The 12,840-nt window shown below is 50.1% G+C and overlaps 5 protein-coding genes across 5 annotated transcripts; 3 read left to right on the forward strand and 2 right to left on the reverse strand.

Moving 5' to 3' along the window:
* Positions 1-939: 939 nt before the first annotated feature.
* xgeA (putative endoglucanase) lies at positions 940-1,769 on the forward strand (the record flags this gene model as incomplete). Its single annotated transcript, XM_057146954.1, has 2 exons — positions 940-1,292; positions 1,373-1,769. 2 exons carry the CDS (start codon positions 940-942, stop codon positions 1,767-1,769), a joined length of 750 nt encoding a protein of 249 aa, XP_057014840.1.
* Positions 1,770-5,086: 3,317 nt separating this feature from the next.
* Positions 5,087-7,691, forward strand: N7473_001015 (cyclin family protein). The gene is made up of 2 exons (XM_057146955.1): positions 5,087-6,467; positions 6,530-7,691. Exons 1-2 carry the CDS (start codon positions 5,800-5,802, stop codon positions 7,131-7,133), a joined length of 1,272 nt encoding a protein of 423 aa, XP_057014841.1. The 5' UTR covers positions 5,087-5,799; the 3' UTR covers positions 7,134-7,691.
* A 697-nt stretch (positions 7,692-8,388) lies between these two features.
* On the reverse strand, positions 8,389-10,265 carry N7473_001016 (uncharacterized protein; the record flags this gene model as incomplete). Its single annotated transcript, XM_057146956.1, has 6 exons — positions 8,389-8,547; positions 8,613-9,614; positions 9,683-9,868; positions 9,931-10,098; positions 10,142-10,154; positions 10,204-10,265. The coding sequence occupies 6 exons, from the start codon at positions 10,263-10,265 to the stop codon at positions 8,389-8,391; spliced, it is 1,590 nt and encodes a 529-aa protein (XP_057014842.1).
* Positions 10,266-10,611: 346 nt separating this feature from the next.
* Positions 10,612-11,346, forward strand: N7473_001017 (SMP-30/gluconolactonase/LRE family protein; the record flags this gene model as incomplete). The annotated part of the gene is made up of 3 exons (XM_057146957.1): positions 10,612-10,914; positions 10,971-11,227; positions 11,298-11,346. 3 exons carry the CDS (start codon positions 10,612-10,614, stop codon positions 11,344-11,346), a joined length of 609 nt encoding a protein of 202 aa, XP_057014843.1.
* A 470-nt stretch (positions 11,347-11,816) lies between these two features.
* On the reverse strand, positions 11,817-12,800 carry N7473_001018 (D-3-phosphoglycerate dehydrogenase; the record flags this gene model as incomplete). The annotated part of the gene is made up of 1 exon (XM_057146958.1): positions 11,817-12,800. The coding sequence occupies one exon, from the start codon at positions 12,798-12,800 to the stop codon at positions 11,817-11,819; it is 984 nt and encodes a 327-aa protein (XP_057014844.1).
* Positions 12,801-12,840: the final 40 nt, after the last annotated feature.

Consider the following 12,840-nt stretch of genomic DNA (forward strand, 5'->3'; position numbering starts at 1 on the left):
TGCAGAATTCACGAATGGTCTTTCCCACCAATCCCTACACAGAACGTCAAAAATATGCAGAAGTACGGAATGAGTTTAGAATATAGAAACCCTGTCTCGGAATGCCCCCCGGAAGATTTCTGCTCCTGTCAGGTTATTCCTACGACGTCGACAGTCTCCGCAATCTCGTAGATTTACCAATGTTGTAGACATCTACGCCGTCGAAAAAACTAGATTTGTACTTGGAAAGATATTAAACCTGAGTTACTTTGAGTTCTAGAACACTACCACCCGGCCGTTAGAATCAGTAGTAATACCCACGTTCTTCAACCATTTAACCAAATGCAAATCTTCGGCGGATCCTCGGATGGACAAGCAACGAGATCGTTCCACCGTATTGCTCCATCAAGTAGTCGTCTCCGCCTCGCACCCGACGCCGTCGTTTTGAATTTGCTCTCCACGCCCGGAGAACTTCCCGAATCTGCAAAGATCATTCCAACTCCATTCACACTTTAACGCTTAATTATAGTCGTGGAAAAATTCGTTCAGGGCGTCTTGTGACACGTAGACAGAAGGCGATCACTTCCTCGAAATTGAGCTGACCAGTGACGCAGATAGACTCTTTTACTGGAATACACATAGGATACGGGGAATTTTGAAGTAATTCTTCGTCTCGAAGCTTTACTTGCAAATATCCGCTGTGGAGTCCCGGTTATAGCATTATGAGACAGGACCACTCCGTGTTCTACACGGAACAGCACATCCACAACTGTAGAGATTAACCCGCCGGACGACTTTCCAGATAGAACACAACGAGGCAGTATATAAGAAGATCACCAAGACCCTGATAAACAGTCGTCGATGCTTATTTCTGATCATAAATTCTACTCTCCCTAATCCTATCCACCTTCGATTCTCCTTGCTAGTCAGATCCTCTCCTTCACCTTCGAATCCGTCACCATGAAGTCCTTCGCTCCTCTCTCTCTTGTCTCCCTGGCGCTCGCTGGTCTGAGCAATGCCGCTACTATCCCAACCAAGTCACTGACTCGTCGTGCCGACTTTTGTGACCAGTGGGGATCTACCACTACTGGCAGCTATATTGTCTACAACGACCTCTGGGGCCAGAGCTACGACACCTCCGGCACCCAGTGCACTGGTGTTGACTCGCTGAGCGGCACCACAATTGCCTGGCACACCTCCTACTCCTGGTCCGGTGCCTCCAACCAGGTCAAGAGCTTTGCCAATGTTGCGCTGCAGTTCACCGCGAAGACTCTGAGCAGCATCAGCAGTATCAAGTCTTCCTGGAAGTGGAGGTATGTTTCTGTGAAATGAATGTTCTACCAAAAGGTTTTGATAGATACGGAATGACTAACCACTCGTGCAATGTCAATAGCTACTCGACCACCAGCATCGTCGCCGATGTCGCCTACGACATGTTCCTGAGCTCCAGTGCATCCGGCTCCAACGAGTACGAGATCATGGTCTGGCTTGCTGCCCTGGGCGGTGCTGGCCCTATCTCCTCCACTGGCTCGGCCATTGCCACTACTACCATCAACGGTGTCACCTGGAAGCTGTACAAGGGCCCCAACGGCTCCATGACTGTCTACAGCTTCGTCGCTGAGTCCACCGTTACTAGCTTCTCTGGTGACATGCTTGCTTTCTTCACATACCTCATCAAGAACCAGGGTCTGAGCTCTAGCTTGTACCTCGTTGATGTCCAGGCTGGTACTGAGCCCTTCACTGGTACTGCCAAGCTGACTACCTCCTCTTACTCTGCCGTTGTTGCGTAAATGAGAGGTTGAGGGAATTTGGTAGTTGGTGTGGTGGGATGGAAGCTGCACAAGAAGGGGATTCAATTCTCGTATATGGTCTTTTATGTAGGAATGGATCCGGAATCTTGTTCCATGAAGAGGTTTTGCAATCCATTTTGTAAATCTACACAAATAATTATAAGCCTCGGTATTATACAGAAATTGCACCAATTATGGAAGTTGTGGGGTTCGGCTTCCTCAACATGCACAATTTAGCCTGTTAGCCAGCATTTCAGCCCACCACGCCATTCCGGCCCCATGGAAACTTCATTAAGCGCCCACCTTGACGTAGCCAATGCTGAGACAGCACACCGTTGCACCCTGAAACTTGACTGTGTTTCAGGAGTAGAGTCCTGTCGTTCGTCTCGGTCGTTCGTCACCAGTCGACCCACCCGGATATTATCCACTGGTGCACACACCAAACCCATCTCAAGACTTCATTGCGCCGAGGTCAGCCCGGGACTTCGCAGCCAGTCGAAGACATTATGTTGCGATGTGAGACGCTCGCCGCCTCATATAGCATCGGAGGTTTGATTCCCAATTATTTGGTAATGTTTTGTTGGCTTTCTGTCATCTCACATCCAAATGTGAACGGCAGCACCTGCTTTTTCGACGACCCGATCGGCGGGACCAAAACCGAGCGCTTAGACGATACTAAGAATAACAGAGCTGTTCTATCAATAGAATTAGCCTGACAGAAGCGCTCGTTGTATAATTAGCAACATCGTAAGATGATCCCCAAGAAAACGGCCAGCAAGCGCCGAGTGGAACGAGTACAGAAAAGTAGAAAGGCGGCAGCATTAGAGTAGGCGCTGGCGTGGGGGGAGGGGACGGGCGCTTATATAGAGATTGATGGGATGGACATGCAGCGATCACTCAAAATAGCTTCCCCGGTTACTTTTTTTAGATACCGTCCGTGATGCAGGTCGCGAGCCGGTCGGAACATTGCATGCATTGCTAGCTTGAGAGTCCATGTACGCAGATGGAGTACAGAGTACAGCTCGGATGCATGAGTAGTACAGTAAAATGAGGGCGTGGGCATGGGTCATGGGCGACTCGATAGATCGATTCCCAGCCATGTCGAGTCAGGGTCATTACGGAGACATAATCGGGATTCAAGGTAAGAAAAATGACTCCCCTTATGCAGAGGTGGTCGAACTATTCCATCGCCCATCCACGGGTCGTACAAAGTATCCGCAACCATCAAGGAAAAGGACATCCCGTGAAAAGGATTATACAACCCCTCGTCTGCCCTTTCCCTCCTCGCCATCCCTTCTGATGTGTCTGATAGAACTATTGTACCCTATTTGCCCTGTCATCTGGCATGTTCGCCTTCACTTTCTCCTCGAACACGCTTCGCGACCCACTAATTCCATCTGTACACCTCCTGGCTCGGCTTGTGACAGGGGTCATTTGGTATGAAGGCAAAGATCCGAGAGCACCAATAGCTTCATCCCAGTTCGGCTAATGTAGTTAGGCTACCGAAGTAGTCCGACCAGTCGGGCTCGCCTGACTAACTGCAGCAGCAGGGCCATTCGTGCACAGACGCTCTTTTTCATGGACTTAGTGACGGTCGCAAACTGTCAGGCTGTGGCTGGACTAAATGATTGGGGCCCATATTTCGCGGGCGTCAAATTGAAACGCGACTTGCCACATTGTTTGGAGTGGTCATAGGCCAGAGGTCATTTTTTTCTTTTGCGCCCCCGTACGACTTGACCTTGCTCAGTGGATGGTGATGTTTCTTTCAGCTGGATCTGGCCCTGCCCGATCTCTAGGAAATGGCCCCTTCTCTCCTCATTTGCCTTGCGGTAGAGTAACTGGTTGGTTGGTATTACTACTGGCTTGGTACCTGGATTCCTTCTCCACGATCTAGGGGAATTTGGGGTCAGTGGTAGTAGTTTATTGCAGTATGGTAGCAGTGCATGACTCTCCTATACGAGGGGCGTCTTGTTCGCGCCTAGAATTATTGAAGACTGGAGGGGGGGGGCCGTTCAAGAAACATGAAAATGATCAATGTCACTCTATTTTTGCCCCTCCTATCGTGCCATTCATTCCTCGGAACGGGGAGAGAACAGGACTGGAATTCTGACCTAGCAATAATGTACCACAAGTATGGAATGATTATCTTCTTTCCCCCGCGTCTCAGCACAGGAGATATGAGACGGTCGTCAGTTTCATGGTCGATCTAAAGTATATCACGGAGAGGCTGGTACAAATTATCCTGTCCCCTCTCTCGTACCCACAAAACCCAAGACTCAGGATCGGACAGGGGCTGCCTTCGGCATTGATTCGTGGGATGAGGCCCTGGCCACCCGGCGGAACTCCACTGCGGACACAAGTGGGGCCCCCTAGGCTGTTGAGCTCCTCGCAGGGGACGAGTGGATTCTAGCTGAGTTTGTGATCGCCCCCAGTCTGTCTGGCTGGGGTTGGGGTATTCTTGCTGGACGGCTCCAAGCGCTGGGGAAAACTATTCTAGGAAACATCATTACTATTGAGGACAGGACCAAATTCAAGATGTTGTAGTGGAGGCAGGATTTGTATGAGGGTTTGACATCCGATTGAGAAATCCGGGCCGTGCAATATTGGCGCCACACATGAATCTAGGGATAGTGGTGAACCATGAACCAGACTCGTAGATGATATGGATGGCGAGAGTTTATGTATGGAGAAGAGAAAGTACGGAGCTAAAGTACAAGATTGGATTGAGAGCGAATAGCTAGATTTGCATTGCTCTAAAGACAGATTTAGACTTTGTACAGGCAATAGGACTAAGAGGCTAGTATACTAGCAGAAAGGCAGGATACTCCGTATAGAATATGATGATGATAATGGGCTACTGTTATTCCCGGATGCTTTACATGTCTAGTCCGTCTAGTCCTCGTAGTGTACGGAGTACACTTTACTGCTTACACGCTAGCCAGGTATGCATTTTGGGCCTGTAATCGCCCACTCCACCACATTCCAACGCGCTGGCCATTGAATTGGACGAATCATGATCCCCACAAACCCTGTCTATCCTGTCGGCCCAGCTCCTGTCGTCGTCTCAGGTTCGCGCGCGAAAAAAAGAGTTCGAGCATCTCAGATCCAACTATGCAGCCTGGTTATGGCTCCTCCGCGACTATCCATTGCCCCCCTTTAGTCCACCACCCTGTTCGACTGGCCCCAGCCCAACCTTGCAGCTTTTCTTGGAAGACGCCCCCTCTCTCGCCCTCTCCAGCCGCCCGGTTGGCGCATACCGGAGCTAGTAGAGTTATATCTAGTCAAGTATTCCCAGCTGGTCCTCTTGGATTCTTCACGGGGTTCATCCACATGCTCAAAGTCGTCACCGATCCTTTCCTTTAATATTATTCCCTCGCCCGTTTCCCTTTTAGCTGGTCCATTCTTCTCGGTCGCCATCTCTTTCTCTAATCTCCAACTCTTCGTCGAAAGAATAACACCAACTCCACATCAGAAATCAAATCTGAAATCATCTAAATAATTTGTGCGCCCGTCACAGACATTGTTCGATCTATTGCCATAGTCCAGTGGGCTGTCTCTCGGATTTAATTCTCCGCTTCGGCAGGTCTCAGTGTCTCTCAGTCACTCCCAGTTAGGGCTATCGCTACGATAAGAGGGTTGACACGACAACCTCAACTATCCTTACTGCACATTCCTTCGCTCACAACTACTTGACTCCCTCATCCTGCTGGTCAGGAATTCTGGTTTCTTGCTATTCATTCTCACTTCGCATTATTTCGATCGACACTTTCGCCATCGTCTTTGTTCTCATCTTTTTCTTTTCCTCATCGTCGACACTACTCACCCGTCCCGTCGCGACAAAGTATACTATACTACAACCAAGTATAATACATTTGTCTCGCTGTGAGCCAACACAAGTTCATTGTTCAAGTTCCCGAGACATTGATTATAATATATCATCGGTGAACTGACATTCTTGCATCAACCATCTTCAGCTGCATCGACTGCAACGAGCTAGCCTCACAAAAACAATACAGCACTTTATATCTATATGCTTCCAATGAGTCCGACAAACACCATGTCCACGCACTTCACCCTCAACCGTGCTGCTCTGGATGAGTTTGTCACACATCGAGTCTCTCGCGAGATGGTGACGTACTTGGCCCAACAGGCATCGCAGGTCATCCGATGTGAAGCCCATGTGACCAACACGGTCAGCCAGCACGGCCAGCCCACGCCGCCCTCCACACCTCCCATGGAAGCTGCCGACTCTCTGCCACCGCTCCCTTCCATCGAAGCCTTCATTGCATCCCTCGTCGCCCGGTCGCAGGTTCAGGTGCCCACCCTGATGAGCTCATTGGTGTACCTGGGCCGTCTCCGAGCCCGTCTGCCACCTGTTGCCAAGGGCATGCGATGCACAGTCCACCGGATCTTCCTCGCCTCGCTCATCCTCGCCGCCAAGAACCTGAATGACTCTAGCCCCAAGAACAAGCACTGGGCTCGGTACACCGCTGTGAAGGGATTCGAAGGATTTGGCTTCTCGCTGCCCGAGGTCAACTTGATGGAACGTCAGCTGCTCTTCCTGTTGGATTGGGAGACTCGTGTCACCGAGGAGGACCTTTTGACTTATCTGGAGCCTTTCCTCGCTCCTATCCGTCATCGCATGGAGCAGGAACAACGCAAGGCCGAGGAGGAGAGCCAGTGGAAGCAACATCACCGGTATGTCCCCCATATGACCCAAACCCTCCCCATGATTCTTCTTTCTCACACTTTCATATCAGGCGACGCATCGGTACCCCCGCAGACCTGCTGGCCAGTCGCCTGCGGCGTCAGAAGCTGGCCCAGGAGGCCCGCATTGACAGTCGCCGAAACGGTGAAGTTACGGGCCTGCGTCGGCTCCCTAGCCACGTCTCCTGCCCTACCATCCACAACTCTCTCAGCTCTCCGCAATCCCTCGCCGAGCTTGAGCGTTACACCCCTTACCACCGTCGCACATCCCCCATCCGACCTGGTCGATCCATCTCACCGCCTTCCATCCGGGATGTACCCGGTCTCTCCCACGCCGAGACGTTCAACTCGCTTTGCTCTCGCTCATCTAGCGCGGCCCCTAGTTCCCGTGGTACCCCTGCCAGCATCAGCACTTGCTCTTCTCATGGAACCGATGATGTGATGATGGTTACGGATACCAACACTAGTCCCTCAGTCTCATCCTTGACATACAGCTTTGTCAACGTCGATTCAAAGCAGCATTATGAACCTGCTCGCCAGCCGAGTAAGAAGATGAAAGTCTCCGGCCATGGACACGGCGGTGGCTTCGTCGCGCGCTTCTTGGCATCTGCCACTGGCTCCTATATGGGGAGCCGTATCGGTCGGCCTCATGCATAAATAATCGAGCAGGTCTTGATGCTGTCGTGACTGGTGTGCCGCCGATTTAATATTCTCTTACTTCTTCACGCCAGTCGCTATCATCTGGTCATTTCCCTCTTGTTCACCTTTCATTTACCTCTCACTATTTTGACACCTTGACATGCCTTACTTTATCAATGCTTCTTGACAAAAAGCACTTCATCGTTGATACTCATCTTTTGTGACAATACCCTTCGTTCCTCGCCGAAGCTGCCCATTTTCTTTTCATACCCATCTCATGTCCTTTATTTAGACATGCTATATGTGCTCTCTACTTTCGTTCCATCTCCTACACTCTTTCCTCATTGCATTTAACTCATGGGCTGGCTCGGCAATGGCGTTCTTGTTTTATTTTTCCGTGGTTTTTGGTTACGGGGTCTGGGTCGGATCTGGGGCATCGGGTCTTATGCTCTTTTGGTTCATGCGAGCTCTGGACATTAGGTTGGGATGGGATGCCTTTAGACATGTTTGTCCTTACGGATGTATTTATCCAATATTTCATGGCCCCGGCGTTGGGGACGTATAATGATACTCTACAACTACAAATTTCTCGGACCCCTAGATCAAGACCTGGAGTAAACTTTCGATTGCCACCATTCCTGGCCGAGAGTGGCCGCCCTCGTGCAAGTGGTGTTGAGTGAGATTTTATTTGCCGGAATCTTACTGAGCCATACAGCCACAAGTAGCAGCCTCGAAGATGAGGCTACTAAGAGGCGTTATACCATCATAGAAGAAAGTTAGAGAAAGACATGGAGAGAGCTGTCGAGAGAGCTGTAGAGAGAGGAAGATAGGTTGCTCAGTAGTTGATTATAGCCTCTTAAGCTCTGTTTCAATACTGTTGGGGATCTATGATTTGGGAATAGCTTCATGATCTCATGTAAGTATAAATACCACCTCTGTAGCCCTGATTTCTGCTTCCTCCTTCTCCCTCCACGCCCGCTTACCCTCCGCCTCGCTTTTTTTTGTGAAAAAAAAAGAAAGAAAGAAATGGCCGACAACCCTCCTCCCGAGCAGCTTGGGGTGCCCGGGCGCCGTCCCGGGGAAGCTGGCCGGTGCTGGGACTGCAACTGGTACGGCCATCGTGAGTATTCATTATCTATACTTGCTGTTGGTTCCTTAATAACGAATATATTAGTTGCTTGGGATGACTGTAACTTTATATAATTATAACTTTAATTTTAACGCCCGTGGGTGAGACAATATTGATGCCCGATGCGATGCTTGGTGATCATTATCAAGCCTCTTCGCAATGTTCCGCACGAGGAGCCAGATCCCGCTTACCGAGCTGCTCAATCTGGATCTCGTCCTTTTCAGGATAAGCCACACGGCGGACTGTGTACCAAGGCCGCAGAAAGAGATCATCCAGAGCTTCGAGGGAGCGTCCGGTTGTATCCTGTGCAAGTCAGCGTCAGTGAATACTCCATACAGAATGTGTAAGAGCCAAAAAAGGACACTTACCGGCATAGCAAAGTAAACGTAAATCAAGGATATCAAGCAGATGATCCCGAAGAAGACGAAAGCACCCCATTTTTGGCTCGCGGCGAGTAGGCTAGGCATGGCACGCGAGCAACCGAAGTAGAAGGCCCAGTGAAACATCATGGCAATAGACATATTGAATGAACGGATCTTTGTCGGGAAAATCTCAGAGCCAATCAGGTAGGGGATGCTGAACCAGCCGATGCTCCATGCTACGGCGTGGAAGTAGATTGCTACTATCGCACCAGTCGCTGCGTGGGGAGCAGATGACGAGTGGACAATTTGGCTTGCAGTCATGTCCTTCGTTCCACCCAGATAACCACCAACGTAGGCCAGAGTTACAATCTGGAGACAAATGCCTGTCATAAGCGACCGGCGTCGACCGATGAAATCGACCACGAAGAGCGCGAAACCTAGTGTGCTCACGAACTTGACGATGGCGTAGATACCAGTTGCCAGGAACTTGGACTCATCGCCTAAGATACCCAGGTACCCGAAGATAGTTGGCGAGTATTGGGTGATAGCATTCGCACCACACCATTGCGAGAAGAGCGTCGCCATGAAGATGAGGAAGAAACGACGTCTGTTTTTGACAGGGACAAGAGTTTCTTTGAGTAGATCAAATAAGCTCGAGTTGCCCACTGCCTCCGTTTCATGGAGAATTCGTGCATCCATGCCTGCGATTTCAGCGAGGAGGACTGAGTGGTCGATGGGGAGATGGCGCAGTTTTGCCATGTTGGCCATGGCTTTCTCCCGTTGACCGATGTACAAAAGCCAGCGTGGAGACTCGGGGCACAGGAAGATGCCGAGACCCCAGATGGCGGCTGGGATGAGTTGCAGTAGAGTCGGAAGCATCCATTGTGTGTTTGTTCCGGCGTAGCTTTTGGTTACTCCGTAGTTGATGAAGAAGCCGAAGACGACGCCGAGTTGTTGACAGGCGGCATATTGGAGAGTAAGGAGTCCTCGAATGGCTTTAGGGGCGATCTGCAAGGACGGAAAAAAAAAAATAAGACCTTGGACGGATCCAGCAATTTTAGAATACTGAAACTCACCTCAGTGATGTACATCGGGGGAATAACAGTTGTGGCGCCAATGCCAATTCCTGCGATGAACCGGGAGGCGTACATGCCAGATAGGCTTCCACCATTGAGACCCTGTCCGAGAACACCGGCCATGTAGATGACAGTTGCAATAAGCAACGTCCATCGACGTCCTATCTTGTCGGTCATGGGAAGACACTTAGGTAGAGATCAGTTACGAGGTTTTCAGCAGTTATTCTAACGAAGATGATACAACATACCCCTAAACATCCAAAGACCGCACCGGCAGTGGCAATAGAGACCAGCCAACCTTTTGTATTGGCATATTGCTCATCGGTCTCTTTGGCCACCCCGAAAACCTTCCTGAAGTGGCTTTGCACAACGATTGAGGCAATATTTCCTTTTCCATTTCGAGGGGTAAGTGTTAGCTACCTTCATGCAGAACATTGATTCTATGGAGGAGGATCTTACCTTCATCGAAACCCTTGGCCACACCAGAAAAAGCAAAGATGCAGGTACACATCACCACATACCAATTGAACATCCCCTTGGGAGAATCCCGAATCGCCTGCTTCGTGTCCGCAATGAGCCCCATGGTGTCCGAGAGATGGTCAATGGCAAAAAAAATCCCAACGAGTCCACAGCTCTCCTTAAAAGCCCACTCGGCTTATGAATGCCCCCAGCTTAGCGTAATATAACTCCTCACGGTCCTCCACTGGGGCATCGTGCTGGTCTGGGGTACAGCTCCAAAGGCTGGGGGAGATGCCGGGGCCCTGACAGTCGTCGGCAGTCATCGGAAAATGTCCGTCAACTTAAAAAAGGTGGAGACCTGGCTTTTTAAAATAGTGCCGTTATGACCGGGGGTCAACGCTTAAACCGCCCGCTGCACCTTAGTGTCTTGGATTTCCCCTCAAACTTTCTTGCATAACCGGCCATTGAAAATGAATTTCTACCCCATCCCACCCGTGATTCAGGCCGAGGTATTCGTGCGGATCCCCGATGCTCTGAGATGCGACGGACAAAGCACCGAATGGAGAGGTGGGGGTTCATCTCCGCCATCTGACATTTTCATCGAAGGCCCTACCTACCTGAACGGGGATTTGTATGTGACAGATATTCCCTACGGTCGGATTTTAAAGATCGACGCGCAGAAACAGGTGACCGAATGTGTTCGGTATGATGGGGAACCGAATGGACTCGCCGTGCGTGAGGATGGATGTATGATTATTGCCGACTACAAGCAGGTATGTAGCAAACCTTTTTATGTGTTATAAAAGTTCAAGATGCTAATATCACGTAGGGTCTTTTACTATTTGATCCGGTCGCAAAGACGGTTTCTCCTTTTTTGACACGCCGGAATCTGGAGCGTTTCAAGGGCCCCAATGACCTGATCGTGTCTTCAAAAAATGAAATCTACTTCACTGATCAAGGCCAAACGGGCATGACTGATCAAACAGGCCGCGTCTATCGGCTTTCTCCTGATGGCAAGCTTGACTGCCTCGTTGATAATGGCGTATCGCCCAATGGAATCGTATTATCTCCAGATGAGAGGTTTTTGTACGTGGCCATGACTCGTTCCAACGCGGTTTGGCGTCTGCCTCTTCACGCTGATGGCTCCACCTCAAAGGCGGGTTTGTTCTTTCAATCTTTTGGGTGTGCAGGCCCTGATGGGTTAGCTATGGACGAAGAGGGGTCTCTTTTTGTTTGCCATCCAAGTCTTGGATCTATTTTTGTAGTTGACGGAGAAGGAGTACCGAAAGCTCGGATCGTTACTGCTCCTGAAGGGGGAAAGAATTTAACGAATTGTACCTTTGGGGGAGAGGACGGGAAGACTATCTTCATCACGGATAGTATGAAGGGGAATGTCCAGTGTGTTAGGTGGCATTGTAAGGGTGCAATGAGACCACATTGAGAATTATTGGCTTTGGAATGACATTTGGCATCTGTAGAGAATAGAGACTAAAATGATGATGATAATAACGATAATGATGAGGGTTTTCATTCGCGGATCTGTCAGGTGGTTGAGATTAATCCGCCACAGACGGTGGCCCAGTTTGCCAGCAGTGCACTACCGCTGGGTGTAAACCAGATCACGTGGCGAGTACAGATGTCTCGGTAATATTGAAACATTGAAATTCGTGTCAGTCTAATTGCGAATGCTCATCAAATAATCATACAAATTGTTCACTGCCGCCATCGCACTCGCAGTCTGTGCCCGAGTTGTAGCCGCTCCAATATGGGGTGTGCTCACAACGTTTAAGTTTTCCCAGAGCGCACTATACTTTTCAAATGTAGGAGGTTCTTGCTCATGGCAATCTAGGCCTGCACCCCAAAGGTGGCCCTCGGCAAGAGCTTTGGTGAGATCTGCCTCATTCACAATTCCACCTCGAGCGGCGTTGATGAGAATGGCATCGGGCTTCATCATTTGAAGTTCCTTGTAGGAGATCATGTCCCGCGTTTCGTCGGTCAATGGAACGTGAATAGAGAGAACATCAGCCCTTCGGATGACTTCTTCAACGTCTTGTACACGGTCATGTGGGATGTGAGGCCACGCGTTATCGGGCATGAAGACATCAAAAGCGACAACTTTGGCGTCAAAGGCCCCACGGAAAATTTCCGCCACAGTTCGGCCAATATTTCCCATGCCGATAATTCCGAGAGTCTTCTTGTAAAGTGTGAGACCATTGCAGGTCTCCTTTGGAACAGGCTTGGTCATTTGGCGAGTAGTGATGGAGCGGATACCGCGAGCGACGGTCATGCTTAGCGCGAGGACTAGCTCCGCAACATCGCGTGCGTTGGCGCCAGGAGTGTTGCAGATCTTGATGCCGCGCTTTGCACAAGCCGCTTGGTCAATTTTGTCAATACCCACTCCGTGCTTGCCGATGGCGACAAGGTTGGGACAGCTGGCAATGTCTTTCGCAGTCAAAAATGAGCCTCGGATCAGAAGAGCAGTGGCCTTCTGTCGCCACTCTGAGAAACCCTCATCTTCAGGAAGGATGACATTGAAAATTGTCTTGGCGTGCTCAATGGCCGTTCTGTTGAATTGATCGATGACATAGACAGTGGGTTTGGAGCTTGTAGCGCCGTTTGTTGAGGGATAATCCCCATCATGAGTGAGTCCGGGAGCCATCACGGACGTATGGATTGAAATCAAGGGAGTGAAGACCAGG

Source organism: Penicillium subrubescens (genome assembly GCF_028828155.1).
Source record: "Penicillium subrubescens strain IBT 31985 chromosome Unknown utg000001l_segment0_segment0, whole genome shotgun sequence".
NCBI lineage: Eukaryota > Fungi > Ascomycota > Eurotiomycetes > Eurotiales > Aspergillaceae > Penicillium > Penicillium subrubescens.

Bases quoted from the DNA above. Each gene is read 5' to 3' on its own strand.
- N7473_001015 (XM_057146955.1), top strand. From the start codon at position 5,800: ATGCTTCCAATGAGTCCGACAAACACCATGTCCACGCACTTCACCCTC. The intron at 6,468-6,529 runs GTATGTCCCCCA...CTTTCATATCAG, and splicing joins CAGTGGAAGCAACATCACCG to GCGACGCATCGGTACCCCCG.